The sequence below is a fragment of the Ochotona curzoniae genome, unplaced genomic scaffold (assembly GCF_017591425.1).
Source record: "Ochotona curzoniae isolate NIBS_2020 unplaced genomic scaffold, NIBS_Ocur_1.0 contig_1274, whole genome shotgun sequence".
In the NCBI taxonomy this organism is placed as follows: Eukaryota; Metazoa; Chordata; class Mammalia; order Lagomorpha; family Ochotonidae; genus Ochotona; species Ochotona curzoniae.
The window spans coordinates 5,550,477-5,569,671 of record NW_024465023.1 but is presented as its reverse complement, the minus strand read 5'-3'; the positions used below and the strand labels follow the sequence as shown (position 1 = coordinate 5,569,671).

At 41.5% G+C, this 19,195-nt stretch overlaps 1 protein-coding gene across 1 annotated transcript in view; it reads right to left on the bottom strand.

Annotated features, from left to right (window-relative positions):
- Positions 1-18,287, bottom strand: part of WNK3 (WNK lysine deficient protein kinase 3) — a 116,306-nt gene extending 98,019 nt beyond the window's left edge. Inside the window, exon 1 of the mRNA XM_041001468.1 lies at positions 17,751-18,287. Coding sequence (XP_040857402.1) covers positions 17,751-18,287 — 537 coding nt within the window. The remainder of the gene's footprint in view (positions 1-17,750) is intronic.
- Positions 18,288-19,195: the final 908 nt, after the last annotated feature.

Here is a 19,195-nt window from a genome sequence, read left to right as displayed (position 1 = left end):
TGTACCCCTGCAATGTTACCCTATCTCTTGTAACTACTGATTTGATGTGCCTACTTTCCTAAGATGTACCTTTTGCATTGGGAACTAGGGTAAGGCTAAGACCCTACCCCACACATATATCCAGTAGGAATTGGCACCCCTTTCCTCATAAAAAGAGGTGGGAGGCAGGTATGGGCTCTTTCCTGCAGGGACTTCACTTAGAGGGCCCCTCTTGTTTACTCTCTCTGACAGCACCTGCACATCCGGCTTTTGTTTTCCTTCTTCCCACCGTGGCAGATGGCCCTCTCCTGCTATCACTTCGAAATGCTGGTGTCAGGATTTTTTCCTATTTAATGGGTAACACTTTAGCCTACAAGACTGTGTATTTATCCCCGTGTGGTGGCCCACACTCACGCACAAATGTATGCTTTTTTCCCCTAGTTGCTAAATAAACTCTGTTCCTATTTGCACACAATACCAGTTTCTGCTTAGCATCTCTATCTCAGTGGGAGGCAAGAACCTAGATTTCAAACAGCGATACATTAGTTGCCAACATCATCACCACAAAAAATGAGCATTGGGAGTAATGAGCATGTTAACAAGTTTTATTTCTTATTCTATTCCTAAATTGTAATGTAATCTTTCACCCTATAAATATATGCAACTATGTGTCAATTTACTTTAAAAAAAAGTTCTAAGAACTAATATATTAACAGCTTTCATGTTTTCCATTTTTCAATTTCCTTATTTTAAAAAATATATTTGAATAAATAAAACATTCTAGATCTACCGGAAGCACCCAAGAAATCGATTATTTATATCCCCATTCTTCACTTCCAAGAAGTAACCACTACTCCAATTCGTGCAAGTCTTGAATTGTTTTTAATCTATAAGCAATATATTCTTAAAGGCTGAATATAATATATATGTATATGTATATATCTAATATATAGTTATGTATTTTATATATCTTTATAAAATTATTTTGCTCAGGGGCCAGCAGTGTAGTACAGTAGATTAAACCACTGCTTGTTGAACATGGCAACCCATGTTTGGGCACTGGTTCAAATCCTAGCTGCTCAACTTCCTTCTTTCTTTTCAAAGATTTCTTTCTTTTTATTGGAACGTCAGATCAGATTAACAGAGAAGGAAAGACAGAGAAAGTTCTTGCATCTACTGGTTTACTCCAAATTATGTAGTAATTTATAGTCATATTCTGTTTGGAGGATACAAAATTCCACACACCGATCAGTGTCAGTGGATTATAAGATTCAGTTGTTCTCTACTCCTTTTGTTTATTGGATCTATTCTATTCTGAATGAAATCTACTACATGAAATTTCCTACTAAACCTATATAAACACTTATCAGTTTAACCAAAACATGTATTATGAAAAAATATGCACAGATCTCAAAACTTCTGTTCCCAAATAAATCATTTTTTAATTCTACTTTTCCATAAACATGTTAAAGTATCTTCATATGTTTACCTTTTTTTTTTTTTTTTTAGAAAAATCTACTACAGGTTCTGAGTTTAAATTATTAGCCAAGGGCCTGGTGCGGTGGCCTAGTGGCTAGAGTCCTTGCCTTGAACACACTGGGATTCTATATGGGTGCCAGTTCTAATCTCAGCAGCTCTACTTCCCATCCAGCTCCCTGCTTGTGGCCTGGGAAAGCAGTCAAGGACAGCCTAAAGCCTTGGGTTGCTGCACTGTGTGGAAGACCTGGAGGAAGTTCCCTCTTCCTGGCTTCGTTCAGATCGGCATAGCACCGGCTATTGTGGCCGCTTGGGGAGTGAATCATGGGACGGAAGATCTTCCTCTCTGTCTCTCCTCTGTATATCCGCCTTTCCAATAAAAATAAAATAAATCTTAAAAAAAAAAAAGACTTGTACCCTCACCACGCATGTGGGAAATTCAGACTGAGTTCTGGGTTCCTGGCTTCTCCCTGGCACTTCCCCAGCCGGTGTAACCATCTGAGGAGTGAATCAGCAGATAGAAGATCTCTGTGTATTTATGGTTGTGTGTGAGCACACACATGGCACACACACTCATGTGTGCCTTTCAATGACACAAATAAATGAAATGGAATTTTTAAAAGCATGCTATACATACATACAATGGGAATACTGTTTATTCTTAAGATCAAATTTTGACTATTTACAACAACAGGGATGAATCTTGAAAACATAGTATCATGTGAAATAACCCAGAAATAATAATGAAAAATATTGCTTGATTCCACTTACGAGATACACAGAGACAGAAAGTAAACAGTGGATACCACCAGCCACTAGTGGAAATTAGAGAATGGAGATTTACTGTTTTAATGGTCACTGGGCTCCTGTTTGTGATGATGAGAAAATTCTGGAAATGGATAATGCTGATGTCTGTACAAAAATCTGAATGAACTATACACTTCTTAAATGACTGAAATGATAACACTAAACATTGGTTATTCTCATGTGAGTGAAGGGAAGAGAAAAAAATTTTTCTCCAATACATTCCATCAAATGCTCACAATGACTGGAGGGCCTGGCCAAAACCCAGGGGTCTAGAACTCAGTCTGGGTCTGCTATATGGGTGGCAGGAATGCAAGCACTTGAGCCACAATTTGCAGCCTGCCAGATGTGTATCATCAGGATGCAGGATGGAAGTAACACAATCAGGACTTGAAGCAGCTTTCCAGCAGGCATCCCAAGCCACGGCTTAACATGCTGCACCATAACACCTGCTCCTTACAACATTTTTTATAAATCGCTATCTACTTTAAAGACATGCGCATGTGCCTGTGTGCACACGCACGCGTGCATACACACACACACACACACAAATGGTCAATTTTATCCAATGTATATTTTGTCACAAAAAAATGCAAAAAGACTTACTTGAAGAACAAAAGCAATGCTAAACTTAAAAGATACCAAAAAAACAGTTTATGGTTTTCTAACCTAGGATGACTAATGAGTCCTAAATGTTGCTGTAATTAGCTAGAAGTCAGTCACACATGATAGATCAGCAGATCTACTCTTCAGAATAATGAATAAATTCAAATATCTTCTGATTAAATTAGAATGCAAGTCTTTCGTGTGCCAAACTAAACCCTTCCTCCTACTTAATCCTTTGCTCCTAAAGAACAAACATGAGGAGTTAATAACTACAAAATTACAACTGCTGTCCCAGAAGAGGTGAAGTCCACTGAAGAGGGAGAGTCAAGATCTTCAAGGGGCCCCTTATAATTCAACAAGTGGAAAGTAAATCTGTCATACTTGTACCAAAGTCTGATGGAACAGAGTAGAACTTTTATGCTATCATGGTAATCCACATTTAAACATGTAAGAGTGTGTTTCACTGCTGTTGGGACAGCCATATTCTTTATCAGAGTGCTTGGGTTTGAGTCCATTCCAGTTGCCTACTAATAGGCTCTGCCAGGAGCACCAAGTAATGGCTCAGGGGCTGAACTCCTGGGACCCATGTGGGAGATTCTGGCTCCCAGCTTCAGCCTGGTCCAGCACTGACTGTTCAGGCATATGGGAGAATGAGCCAGCAGATGAAAGATATTATTTCTCTTTTTCTTTTCCTCATTCCCTCTCTTTGGAATAAATAGTATTTTTAAAATATCCTATGGAATAAAGAAGATATCATATGCTCGCTTCAGCAGCACATATACTAAAATTGGAAAGAAGATACCATAAGGGATTAAAAAAAAATACCTAAAATAAGGATGGGCATCATGATGTAAAGGGTTAAGGACACAGCTTAGAAGGCTCACATTCCATATTACCATGCCACTTCAACACTCTACTCCACTGCTAACCCAGTTTCCTACTGACGAACCTGGGAAGACAGAGGGTGATGGCCCAAGTACTAAGGATCCTGCCACCACATGGGGGATTCAGGTGGAGTTCCTGGCTCCTGACTTTAGCCTGGCACTGCCCTGGCTGCTGCAGACATATAGAAAGTGAACATATAGGTGGAAGAGCTTTGTCTTCTTTTCTCTGTCACCCGGCCCTTTAAATAATCAATCAACCTTTTAAAACTTTTAAAATAAATACAAATACTATTGTACTAGTAATACCCACTTGATAAATAACTTTCACACATCATCAAAGAGGAGTTTTTACACAAGAAATGAGTAAGGAGCCACAAAACACAAGCTAGACAGCAGAGGTAACAAATGGAGTTGACACAGTCAAGTCATGGAAATCCTAGTCTGTAAAAATGATTGGGCCTGGCGCGATAGTGTAGCAGTTAAAACCCTTGCCTTGAACACGCCGAGATCCCATATGGGCGCAGGTTCTAATGCCAACAGCCCCGCTTCCCATCCAGCTCCCTGCCTGTGGCCTGGGAAAGCAGTCAAAGAAGCCTTGGGACCCTGCACCCGCATGGGAGACCTGGAGGAAGCTCCTGGCTCCTGGCTTTGGATTGGCTCAGCTCCAGTTGTTGGGGCTGCTTGGGGAGATAACCATCAGATGGAAGATCTTCCTCTCTGTATATCCATCTTTCCAATAAAAATAAATAAATCTTTTTTTTAAAAAAAGATCCTTGAATCAAGGCACTATTATTCCAAAAAGATATCAAACATCAATTTTTCCAATGTTAAATTATTAGTCTATATAACTGACACACAGAAGTCAAATATAAATTTAGCAAATAGATTTCAACTACTCTATACTACTTTAAAAAAATTGTTATCCCTTTATGAATGTTAACTAAACACTTAATCTATTATAACATATGGAATGCTAAAAATGTACACAAACCCTTTCCTGAGACATGGCACAATACCAATATGACTAACCTGTATATGTATTTATTCAAGATAAGAAGCATTTCATTTCCAAAAGGTAAACTACAGCCTTATCAGCTATGGGCCTTAATGCAAACACCACAACGATCTACAGAACCAGGTCAGAAGCTGATGAATCTGCTTCTACAAATGTAGAAAAAGGAAGAAATCATCAAGAATTATATAAAAGCTATATTATAAAATAACTTGTTCAAGTAAGGATGCATACCACAAAAGATTAAAAATGATACTTAGCCTAGAGAACACTTTATCACAGAATATTGTCGATAACCATGAGATTACTCAGTATTTCATCAGTATCATTTATTGAACATATATACCGTGTGCTTTATAAGCATTTAACTCTAATCTTTAATGCTTTATTTCCTAAGCTTAATAGGCATACAATTTCCAGTAAATGAGGTTTTCTTTTTTGATAATCAAAATGCTTATTTTATTTTTTGATATTTTTAAAAAAATATTGATTTGAAAAGCAGAGTTAGAGACAGAGAGACAGAGTGTTCTTCAATCTACTTGTCTACTCCCCACTGGGCATAATAGTCAGGCCTGGGCCAGGCCGAAGTCAGGAGCCAGGAACTTTCCCACACGGATGGCAGCAACCCAAGCACTTGGGCCACCTTCTGTTACTTTCCCAGGGACAATAGCAAAGAGTTGGATCATAAATGGAGTAACCAGGATGCAAATCAGAACCCATATGGGATGCCAGTGCTGCAGGAGGTGGCTTCATACACTGTGCCATGATTCTGCTCCCTTTTTTCTTCCTAAGTTAAAAAAAAAAAAAAGATCCAAATATTCAGCTACTTGTCTTGTCTAGGGTACCTACTTGGCACAGGCAATGCTGGAGCCCCAGAATGTGGAATTGTGAATCCTAAGCACTTTCTAAAGTGTATCATTCTACCCCCTCAGAACAGAGATTTGCTGTAATGACTGTGGTTACGTCACTCACAAACTGCTTTCTATGGACAGACAGTGAACCCCAAAACTAACATTAAGTAAAATAAACACACACTGCGGTAGTAATAATTTGTAAATTATGGGACCCGGCGCGGTGGCACAGTGGTTAAAGTCCTCAACTTGCACGCCTGGGATCCCATATGCGCGCCAGTTCTAATCCTGGCAGCCCCACTTCCCTTTCAGCTTCCTGTTTGTGGCCTGGGAAAGCAGTCGAGGACGGCCCAAGGCCTTGGGACCCTGCACCCACATAAGAGATCCGGAAGAGCTCCTGGCTCCTGGCTTTGGACTGGCTCAGCTCCAGCTGTTGCGGTCACTTGGGGAGTGAATTATGGGACAGAAGATCTTCCTCTCTGCCTCTCCTCCTCTCTGTATATATATCTGCTTTTCTGATAAAAATAAATCTTTGTAAAAAATTTTGTAAATTATGACATCAAAGCAATAATCAGGAAATCAGGAGATTATAGTCATAGTCTGGCCTTATTGGCTTAAAACCTTACTATCACATTGGTATTGGTATCTTAAAAAAATCTGCTCATGAGTAACAGTCAAAAAGAGTAACACACCATGCATAGAACCAAGTTCACTTGTCTTCCAGAACTGTTGAGCAAAGAGGATGCTCAGGTTCTATGCACTCAGTTTAACTGCTCAGGCCAGTGCCTTAGCAGGGGAACATGCAGGAACATCAAGTTCCTTTGATCTGACTCCGTACTCCTCAATCCAGCTTCTGGTTACCACTTAGCTTCTCTTCCATCCAGCCTATAGACCGCATGGAGAATTTCACCTAGCAACTCTGTTCCTCCCTCTAAATTAACCAACTTGTATCCGAGAGTTACAAGCTTTAGTTAGCCCTAGTCTGCCTTATCACCTGTTGGACCAGTCTACACAAAAGGTGAGATCAAATATAGAAACATGGCAATTCAAGCGGGAAACTATTCTTTCAGGGACCCTCATGCCAGTGAATGCCCTTGAAAGATCCCAATAACCGGTATCCCTAGAGCTTTAACAGTATGATATAAATAGCCTTATTTCAAATAGAATCCACTTAAGAAAGCATGTGTTGGGAAGGCATTTGACACACAGCTTGGGAGGCATGCATCCCATAGCAGAGCTTAGGTTTGAGTCCTGGTTCGGCTTTGGATCCAGCTTCCTACTGACACACACCCTGGGAGGTAAAGGGGATGGCTGAAGCACTTGGCTTCCTGAAGCCCACACACGGACCCGGACTGAGTTCCCCACTTCCACTTTGACGTGCTTCAGACCTGCACACTGTGGGCATTTGGGGACTAGATCAGTAGATAAAAGATCGATTTCTCTTACTGTTTCTCTGTCTTTCAAATAAGCTAAAATAATTCTCAAAACTTAAAAAGGAAGGGTTAAAAGTATAGGAGGGTTAAAAACATAATGTTCTGCTCAGATAACTAGAAGGGGTAAATTTTTATACAGAATACATAATACATTTTTATACATATGATCTGTGCAAATTTTACACATATAATCAGTGGAACACATCTCTATTCTTTGGACAAGTTACTTAATGTACCTAGACATTAGTTCTAATGTTTGAAAATTAATAATCCTTTCTTCATATAACTATTGCAAAGATTAAAAATTTAGATTAAAAATAAAAATTAATTTCTGTAAATCTTCAATGTTAATCTTGATAAATGCAAAGTATAAAATCATTAAATATACTAAAGCAGCTAAATCACAAACTCCACAGACATATATAGGAAAGAAATAATATAAAATGAAGAGAGAATTCTATTTAATACTGGAGAATCAATGTGGAAAATAGAAAATCATGATTAGAACACCACCATTAAAGTATTACAGCAAAGATACACCAGAGGATGACAAAATTAGTGGCTGAAAGTTTAAGGAGAAACACTATATTTGCATAACCTCACAGTATCTCCCCTAAGATACTTCCTGATACACAATGGGAAAAAACAATAACTTTAAAGAAAACCTAGCAGACAGTACTTTTTACCAAATGAGTAAGGAGGATATTATCATCAGTAGTAACAGCAGTACCATGTACATTAAGAAGGGTGCATCATTGCTAAGTATCCAGGTCTTAAAAAACGTATAGCCTACTCATGGAAAAAATGTAAGATATGTTCAAAGTATGCACAGTCCACAAAACAACTGAATGGTATGCTCCAAAAGTTCAAGGAATACCAGAAAAATTGTCACACCGGAGAAGGGGTATAGGATTCTGGATTGCATCATAAAACTGAAAGGGGATATTAATAGAAAAAAAAATTATGAATTCCAAAGCCATTCTGTGCTTCAGTTGACAGTATTATGTTAATGTTAATTCTTAGTTTTAATACACATTTTCTAGTCAGGATATTATAAAAGTGGGTAAAGGGCATACAGGAACTTTCTGTGCTATCTTTGTAAGTCTTCTCTAAGTAGAAAATTATCTCAAAATAAAAAGTTAAAAAAAGAAAACTAAGTAGGAAAGAAGTGGTCCCCCTTTTGGCTTCCTACACCCAACCCTACCATTTCCTTTAAACAAACCTGTATTTAACAGCCCTTTCATTTTTTCAGTAACTCCAATCTCCAAGCCTTCTTATTACTGACTATAAACTTCCTCTACTGTATGTAATCTTTATGCAAATATGGCTTCAGCCTGCTTTTCTTTCCCATTTCGTCCCTAACACTTAGCAAAAGTTTAGCATATTGCAGACACTATTTATTTGTTGAATGTATGAACAAATGAATGGCAACTGTAGTATACTATACTCAATTCTTATTGCCACTATAACAAATTACCAGAAAGCTTGTGGCTAAGGAGATTATTTTTCAGTTGTGAAGATGAGAAGTAAAAATGAAGCTTATCAAACTGAAATCAAGGTGTCAGCAAGGATCAAGCATCTGGAAGCTCCAAGGAAGAAACTATTACCTTGCTATCTGTTCCTTGGCTTCTTGCGCCTCTCCAGTTCACGAATTTCTCCAACCTCCCCTTGCACTGTTACATCTTCCTCTGACTATGGTCACCCTGTATCCATAAGGACCCTTGCGATTATACTTGATCCATCCAAACAATCCAGGATAACTTATCTCCAAATCTTCAACTTCATCCCATCTACAAAGTACATTTTGCAATGTAAGGCTACCTAATCACAAATTCCAGGGATTAAGACACAGATATCTTTAAGAGCTATTATTCAGCCAGCCTACCACACGTAACTCTTGTGCTAGTGGTGGTATTCTGTCCTTGCCGATGTTTATCAAGCAAAGTTAGCTTCAAATTAACTTACTGAGCTAACTGGGGAAATGAATGTTATTTTCCAGACCAATACAATATCCTGCCACCTCCACTTTTTTTTTAAAGATTCATTTTACATTTCTCGAAAGAAAGATTCACAGAGAAGAGAAACAGAGAGAAACATCTTCCATCTGCTGGTTTACTCCTCAAGTGGCTGCAGTGACTGGAACTGAGCAGATCCGAAGCAAGGAGCCAGGAGTTTCTTCCGGGTCTCCCATGTGGGTGCAGGGTCCAAAGACTTTGGGCCATCTTCAACTGCTTTCCCACATCACAAGCAGAGAGCTAGATGGGAAGTGGAGCAGCCGGGACATGAGTCAGAACCTATATGGGATCCTGGCAGTTGCAAGGTGGGGATTTAGCCGCTAGGCTATCATGCTGAGCCCACTGCTACCTTTTATCATCTTTGTAAAAGTACCTGCTTTCTGATTTAGACTTCATGAAGTTATATGTCTAGTTTTTAACAGGAGACTAGACCATATATAAGCAAACTTTATCCTTCCTCTTTTCAACGCAATCACTGCATATGATCTAATGAAGACAGTGGAAAACTGAACTAACAACTATTTGGTTGTGCCTGTAATACAATGAAACAATATTTATATGACTGAAATAGAATACAGAAACATTCCCAAAAAGAGGGGGTCACAAAAATATTTCAAGAGTAAAATCAACTGTACCAGATTGAAGCGTTGAAGTATTTGGGCATTTTAAATTATTTTTTCCCTTACTGGAAATTCAACTGTTTTGTATCCCATTCTAATTTTCTAATTAAATGTACAGTTGATATCTGTAGTTTTTCCATAGTGCTTATATGAGGAATGAAAGTAAACGAAAACCAGTTTCTCATGTTTCCCAGATGCTTCCAGTGGGAGCTATGCATTTTCCTAGGGGTGGTCCCACAACACTGTTTTGAATTGATTCACTACTATAATGAAGGTATATTAGAACATCCACTTAACCTGTCAACCTCTACAATCTATTGTGCCTTTTTTGTCCTTTCAGTATTTCTTTTCACTGTCATGCTTGGGCCAGCTCAGAGACCATAGCCAAGGCAGTTAGAATTCTGAGTGCTATTTCAAAAAGGCCTGTTTACCCTCAGCAACATACAATCTCACACTTGTCCCATCCCCTGGGGACGATTACAAACACATTCACTCACATTTTGGAAACGAATACTTTCAGAGATCAACTATATTCTTTAACATAAAATACAATCCCATCATATAAAAATTTGGGGGCAACAGGAAAACAATGATAAATGCACTAAGTGGAAATATTTCTCCAAGCTAAAATAAACCAAAACCTAGTTGTATATCCATGTTGAAAAGCAGGTAATGTTGTCTTTTAAGTTGCTGGTACAGGAAAAAGCTATGTTACAAACTCCTGTGACCAACTTTCTAAGTGCCATTAAACAGCCTTTCAGCATCACCTGCCCAAGTCTCAACATCTTCTAAAGAGCACTTATGACTGATGGTTCTCTCACATGATAACTTACTAATTTATCAAATGATTACCAAGCAATTTACTCAGTTCTCCACAAAGAACATTCCATTAATAGATTAAAAAGTCATTCTACTAATGCATTTAAAAAGTTATGGAAACTGGGCCCAGCGCAAGTGGTTAAGGTCCTCACCTTGCACGCCCCTGGAATCCCATATGGGCGCCGGTTCTATCCCGGCAGCCCCGCTTCCCTTCCAGCTCCCTGCCTGTGGCCCGGGAAAGCAGTCAAGGACAGCTCAAAGCTTTGGGACCCTGCACCCGTGTGGGAGATCCGGAAGAGGCTCCTGGCCTCGGATCGGCATAGTATCGGCTGTTGCGCTCACTTGGGGAGTGAATCATTGGATGGAAGATCTTCCTCTCTGTCTCTCCTCTCTGTATATCCGCCTTTCCAATAAAAAAATAATAAAAATAAATCTTTAAAGAAAAAAAAAGTTATGGAAACCACCAAACATTAAAACTATTAAAATGCAAATGTTTACAGGAAAATCCTAAAACTGACCTACATCATCAGTTTTTTTTAAAAAAACATGATCAAGAGCAAACATCAGCAGTAAAACCTCTCCCTCCTCTGGTCCTTTGCACTACCATATGTCAATGTACTCCAAACAAATGGATGTGGAGCTATTAAGAACTGCTACAGGGCCTCCTGGTGCCTACCACTGGCTGTGTTCTTACACTGCTCAGACCTTGTGCCTGGTGTGGATTTGTGAATGTAGTTGAGGGGGGGTGAGAAATTATCTAAAACTCATAATGGTGTGAAATGTCTTTTTTAAAGAAAAAGGTACTATAACCTACTGTTTAGCTATGAATTTCAAGACAAACATGCAAAAATAAAGTTTTACAAAAAGACTGAGGGAAAAAAAATTTATAAAAATATTACGAGAAAAGATTAAGCAGGAAGTAGGTGGGGAGTTAGCATTGTCATGCCGCATAATTAAGCCACCTCTTAGAATGCTGGCATTCCAGTCAGGAAAGGCCACTGTTCCTTCCAGGACAGGAGGTGGACTAAGTAAGGCTGGCCCATGGACCCACCAGTATGTGCAAGATCTAGCCATGGGAGAGGTTTTGATGGAGGAGCTTGGGAAACTCCTCTGGCAGGACACAGTCCCTGCAGGTGAGTGCAAGAACCACAGTAGACAGCAGCCCGGGCCAAGCCAGAGAAAGACACCCACTGGCATACATTTGGCACGGGTTGGGGCAGACCAGGCTGAACCAGTTCACGTCACCTGCTGGCGAATCCGAGCACCAGAACAGAGTGTGGGTCGTGCCAGGTTCGGTCGCAAAATATACCAGAGCACATTACAGCTGGGATGGGATGCCGGCTGGGCTGGGCTGGACTGTAATCCCCACCAGTGTCAGCTGGAACTGGTGGTGGGCAGGGCTGGCCCAGGCTACAGCACCCACTGGCAAAAGTCGAGGCAAGGCAGGCCATGCCACACTGGGCCTCAGCAACCAACCAGCACATGTGAGAACTGGGGGGTGGGGGAAGGGTTTACCCTTCCCCCACCCCCCAGGAGAAATGTGGAGGGCTACCCTGCTGGACCGCCACTCCCCCTGGAGAGCGTGAGCTGGGATGGGGGTAGACCCTCCAGGCACGGCTACAACTCCTATGGGCCTCATGTGAAGAGCCAGACTGGGCTGACTGTTCCTACTGGTGCAAGCATAAATCAGAGCGTGAGGGTTGGCTGGGCTTTGCTGCAGCATCAGCTGGCAGTCTGGCACTGGAGGCTAATTCTGTCAAGGTAAAACTGCAGAACCACCTGGAGAGTGCATGTTTCAGCAGTGGGAGCGGCCCAGTAGGGAAGGGCAGATTCTGGGACCGGGCCATTTTTACAAATGCAAAGATTGCCAGAGTGATGTTGTTGATCCAGAAACCCCTATTTCATTGAGAGCTGCTGAAAGCTGCTAGGAATTCATCTAGGCAGTCTCCACCAATGGAACATTTCCTTCCACCGTCACAAAAACAGCCTTTGGCAAAGCTAGAACACACAGTCTACAACACACTTCTCTTTTCTCTACCATGTACCCTGCTAGCAACTTAATGGAAATTATTTCTCTTATACATTACATACTTTTGTTAAAAGTTAAGTGTTAACAGTGCATAGACAAAACTAAAATTTATATAATCTTCAATATTATATACAAGAATGTTTCCCATAGCTGCAGTTTGATAACAGTGAAATATTGAAGAAAAACCTATATATCCAAAAATAGAAGGCTGGCTAAATAACTTAGATGAAATACTAAACATCTATTAAAGTGAATTACATAAACACACTGACTTATACTGAAAAGACAGTGCCTTTATAGAAAAAAATACAAACACATGCTACTTACCAGAAAGGCATATATACTAAAACCTTTAAAACACTGTACCCAAAGTACAATTTTAGGTGATTTTGATGTATTTGTGTAAAAATTATCTACAGTTTATATCTTAGAAAGGTTTTTTTTTTAAAGATTTATTTATTTTTATTACAAAGTCAGACATACAGAGAGGAGAAGAGACAGAGAAGAAGATCTTCCATCCGATGATTCACTCCCCAAGTAAGCGCAACAGCCGGTGCTATGCCATTCCGAAGCCGGGAACCAGGAACCTCTTCCGGATCTCCCAAGAGGGTGTAGGGTCCTAAGGCTTTGGGCCATCCTCATCTGCTTTCCCAGGCCACAAGCAGGGAGCTGGATGGGAAGTGGAGCTGCCGGGATTAGAACCAGCACCCATATGGGATTCCAGGGGTTCAAGGGCAGGACTTAAGCCGCTAGCCCATGCCGTCGGCCCCCCTTAGAAAGTTTTGAAAGATGAGAAAATCAAACCAAGCCCCCCCCACACACACACCTTTCAACTCCCACTTGAAAGGCTTGCCTGAGAGGTAACTTGCATTTCCAGAGTCATCAAGGGACTTCCTAAATTAGAGGCACTTAGAAAGTGTGTGAAAATTGCAGGCTTTTCACTCCAGCCGAGACTTACTAAATCAGAATCTGTGACAACAGGCCCCGGAATATGCATATCATAGCAAAAATTGACTCTTACATACAGTGATGTTTGAAAATCATGGTTTTACAGATTGGGTGGAAGGCCAGTCAGGAAAAGCCACAGTTCCTGCTATGACAGGAGGTGGACTGAGTAGGGTTGGCTCATGGACCCACTGGTAAGCGTGAAACCTGGCATTGGGAGAGGTTCTGATGGAGGAGCCTGGGCAACTCCTCTGGCAGGACACAGATCCGGCAGGTAAGCACAAGAAACATGATAGGAAACAGCCCAGAAAAGGCCATGGAAACCTACCCACTGGCATACAATTGGCAGACATGGGGGCAAGACCAGGCTGAATCTGTCCATGTCATCCACTGGCAAATCCAGGCACCACTGTGGGTCGACCCAGGGTCGGTCGCAACAAAGACTAGTGCACATTATGGAATGCCGAGGTGAGGTTGCCTGTACCGGAAGGGACCACAGCGCCCAACCAGCCTGAGAACAAGAAAGGAAGTGGGCAGAGCCGGCAGGGGAATAAGGGAGGGATCCTTTACAGGACAGCTACTTCCGCAGGAGAGCATGGGCTGGGATGGGGGCAGACCAGACTAGGCAGAGCTACCATACCTGTCCGCCTCATGTGGACTAGATCAGGGAAAAGCCGGGCTGGGCGGATTATTCCTACTGGTGCAAACAAAATTAAAGTGGGCGAGGGTTGTTTGGGCTTAGACACAGAATCAGCTGGAATCTGGGAGTTGGAGAGGCCTGGGAGGGAAATAGTGGGCTCATCCCTCTTGGGTTACTACTTCCACAGGAGGACATAAAACTAAGATAGCGGCTGGGGTGGAATGGGGTGTGGGACAGACTGGATTACTGCTACGCTTACTGGCAAACCAGGGTAGGGGGCGGGCCTGGTGGGGGTTATTGTGGGTCGCTCCAACTAGGCTGCAGCTCCCACTGGTTTATGTGAGGGCCAAGTATGTGCTGGGCAGAACCAGGCTGGACTGCAACGCCCATTGGTTCCAGTGGAAGTCGGGAGTGAAAACAGAACCAACCCAGCAATTGCAACCACCAGATGATTGGAGCGATGGACGGTGCCAGGCCCTGTACTTGTTAGCACATACAAGAAGTTTCTTTGGAGATCTTCCTAATCTAAATGCTGGACTCAGAACCCTAACGAAGAAAAGAGAGAAGACAGAACAGGTCAACCAACCATCTCAGCTATGATGGACTATGTCAATCAGTAGATTTTTCAAAGCACTCATAGTGCTTGGAGTGGCAAGATTGACAGCAATTCATAACTGTTGCAATATCAAAACCACTTGAGCAAGAACCTCAGAGCATGCCCTACATCCAGGACCTGGGGAGGGTGGGAAATTGGGTGGGCCTTCTCCCTTAATACCCCCCTTTAAACATGAAGGTAACAATACGGAAAACATACTAGTATTATCCACTTTCCTGTAGCCCTTGAACCTTCTTACCCTAATTAACTATGTAAAGAATGTCAAAATAAAATTTTATTAAAAAGAAAATCATGGTTTTAAAAACAAAAGCTTCAAGGCCCAGCACAGTAGCCTAGCAGACAAATTCCTTGCCTTGCACACACTGGGATCCCATATGGGCGCCAGTTCTAATCCCGGCAGCCCCACTTCCCATCCAGCTCCCTGCTTGTGGCCTGGGAAATCAGTCAAGGATGGCCCAAAGCCTTGGGACTCTGCAGCCACATGGGAGACCTGGAAGAGACTCCTGGCTCCTGACTTCTGATTGGCTCAGCTCCAGCCGTTGCAGTCACTTGGGGAGTGAATCATCAGACAGAAGATCTTCCTCTCTCTCTTCCTTTCAGTATATCCGTCTTTCCAATAAAAATAAATAAGAATTTTAAAAAATCAAAATTAAAAACAAACAAAAGCTACAAATGCAGTGACCTAGACCACATTCCCACCCATTTAAAAGGAAACCTACCAAAAATTTAAAATAGCAGCAATTATGAGATTTTATACATACAAATTCCAACTCACAGAGACTACTAGAATTTGAATAACATAAACCTGTACTTACCAATTTTTTTTTTATTCAACCTTAACCTTAAACTCCCATGTGAACACTATTTCCCCATCAGCTGATTGAGGTGACAAAAGCATTCCCTATATTCAACCCACCTCTGTTTAAAACCTCTTTTACAATGTTCTGTCCCCATTCTGTGCTTCATTAAAGTATTACATAAACATTTATTAGGCAGTCAAATATCTGGGTAATTTCACCAGTCTTCAGTTGCTTTCATTTTTCCTTTTAAAACACATTCCAGGGGCTGGCCCAATGGTTCAACTGGCCAATCCTCCACTTCTGAGTATAGACATCCCATATGCACAGCAGTTCATGTCCCAACTCATCCACTTCCCATCCAGCTGCCTGCTTGTGGCCTGGGAAAGCTGTGAAGATGGTTTCAAGTGCTTGGGTCCCAACCATCCTTGCGGAAAACCTAAGTGGAATTCCTGGATTCTAACTTTGACCTGGTTGAGCACAGCCCAGCCCTGGTTGTTCCAGCCATTTGGGAGTGAGTCACCAGATGAATCTTTTAAAAAGATGACCCAAGGACCCACCACAGTAGCCTAACAGCTAAAGTCCTCACCTTGAACTTGCCAGGATCCCATATGGGCTCCAGTTCGAATCCCAGCTGCTCCACTTCCCATCCAGCTCCCTGCTTGTGGCCTGGGAAAGCAGTCGAGGACAGCCCAAAGTCTTGGGACCCTGCACCCACGTGGGAGACCTGGAAGATGGTTCCTGGCTCCTGGCTTCAGAATCGGTGTAGCTCCGGCCATTGTCGTTTGGGGAATGAGTCATCAAACAGAAGATCTTCCCCTCTGTCTCCCCTCCTCTCTGTATATTTGCCTTTTCAACAAAAATGAATAAAACCTTAAAAAAAAAGATGATCCAAGAGCTTGGACCCCCACACCCATACAGGAGAGCCAGAAGCTCTGAGCTCCTAGCTTTGGCCTGGTCCAGCTCTGATTATTGCAATCATTTGGAGAGTGATTCTGCAAATGGAAGATTTCTGTTATCTCTCCTCCTCCAACTCTTTCAAATACTTCAATAAATAAATATGTTTATTTCTTTTAAAGAACAACAGAGAGAGTCAATCTTCTATGCACTGAATCACTCCCGAGTTGCCTGCAACAGCTAGTTCCAGAAGAGGTCGAAACTGGAGTCAGGAACTCCATGCAGGTCTTCTGGATGGGCGGCAGGAGACCAGGTTCTCAGATCATCTGCTGCTTTCCCAGGTGCACTACACCAATCTGAATTTGAAGCATGGAAGCTGAGACTCAAACTGCCACACAGACATGGCATTGCCAGCGTCAAAGGCAGCAGCTTAACTCACCCACGATGCCGTCTTCCTTTCAGAAAGATTTGAAAGAGGTAGAGTGAAAAGAGAGTGAAAGAGAGAAAGAGCATGCAACAGAAAGCATGAACATGTGAGCACTTCCATCTTCTGCCTCACTACCCAAATGGCTGAAAGCTGTATCCAAAGTGGCTGCAACAGCCATAGCTGAGCTGATCTGAAGCCATTAGCCAGGAGCTTCTTCCGGAATTCCCATGCAGGTGCAGGGTCCCAAGGCTTTGGGCCAACCTTGACTGCTTTCCCAGGCCACAAACAGAGAGTTGGATGGGAAGTGGAGCAGCTGGGACATGAATCGCCACCCATATGGGTTCCAAGTGCATGCAAGTTGAGGATTTAGCCACTAGGCTAACTGTATTGGACCCATATAGATCTTTTCCAAAAATAAATAAATAAATAAATAAACACTAAAAAGTTTCCTGTTCCAAAAAGAACCACATGAATCACTTGCATTTTTCTGAAGAAAAATAAAAAAGGGTAAATATCACACCAAACACATCTGTATTATAGTGTATCAAGTATAGGGTAAAGGATCAACTCAGAAGGCATACATTTATGAAGCTTTCATAAGCATTCATTAAATAGAACTTTAGGGATTTCCTAATGGTAATAAATTAACAAATTTTTCCTAAGAAAGCCACAGCACACATTTTCCCCTTAAAAGAAAACAGGAACAACAGAAGGGGGGTGGGGGGGGAGTTCGGCCTGAGTTTCTAAGAGAATCTAGGAAAACAGCATAAATTCTGGGAAGCAAGGGACAAGCCCTTAATTTTATTCTCGTCTATGATATATTTTAATCCTGGATCACTCAGAAGGCCAGATCAGTTAAAACAGGAATTCATTAAAACCAAGAAGATTATATGCACCTACCTGCAGCTCACACCAAGCAACTTCAACCCAGGTTTCCGTGTCCAGTCCTTTATATACGGTTTTAAATGCTCCACGACCCAGTTCGATATCAAACTTCAGGAATCTGCCACTAGGAGAAGTAGCCACAGCCTTCATTTCAGCTTCTTCTTCCATTTCTTTTTCATTCTTCTCCTTCAAGCAGTCTTTTGAGGATTCCGAAGCTGCTTTTGAACATTGCTGGTATTTACCTTCTTGTCCGCCCCTTAGCACGTTTGTGGGAAGTTTATCTACTCTTGGAATGTTTGTGGCAGCCTTGATTCTTTCAGTTTTGGAAGAAGATTCAGCAACTTTGTCATCTTCCATCATCTCAATACTCTTTCGGAAAAATCTCTTCCTTTCCACAGTCTCTCCAGAAGCCGAGTAGGTGTTGGCTTTTTCCTTTACTCTAGCTTCTATGGCCAAAGTGGCGGCAACCTGTGGAGCTCTGTTTTCAAGAGAGACTCCATCAGGTTTCTCAGACTCTTCAGTGCTGGCTGGCTCCCCTGAGTCAGTGGCCATGGTAATCAAGGTAGATTGTGAAAACTCTGTCACCCTTGAATCCAGTTACATCTCAAGCATCACAATGATGAAAATGTACTTCCTTTTATGTGGTCATAGATTTCCATAGCAACCTGAAGGGGGAAAGGAATATTTTTAAATCACCCAACTAAGGAAATCATTAAGGAGAAAACAAGTCACCTGATTTTTAATCCCTTTGGGTTAATAAGTTTATTCTTTTTTTTTTTCTGTCCAATCTTAGCAACCAGCAGACTCCAGGGGCTGTGTCTTATCTTGTTTACCATTGCAGCCTCAGTGCCTAGCAAGCTGCTTCGTATTTAGCTCACTCTATCTTCCTATTTCACAAATATTAATTAGGAACCTAGTTTTTGCTCTCATCGATCAATCTATCAAATTCAAAATAAGTATCAAATATGGAGTTCACTTGACAAGTTCACACAAAATAATCACATGATTTCCAGGTGGTTTGAATAGAAAATTCCGGAATTCATTCAACAGTTTCTTTTATTGTGGCAAAATATACACATCAGATTTACCATTTTAAGCACATTAGGTATACAATTCAGTGGCATCCTGCACATTCCTACTGCTGTGAAATCATCACTATTGTCCATGTCTACAACTTCAACACCCAAACTGAAACAACACTGATTAAACAATAATTCACTATCCATTCGCATTCTCTTCCCTGCTACTCTGTATCCTACTTTCCACCTCAAGGAATTTGCTTATTCTAGCTACTTCAAACATTTGTCTTTTTATGTCTGGCTTATTTTACTTAGGCTAACATGCAGCATTATTAGAATTTCATTCCTAGAGTGCCAGCACAGTAGGAGAGCAAGCTAATTTTCTGATCTGGGGCATGAGCATACCCTATAGGCCCTGGTTCATATCCTGGCTGCTCCACT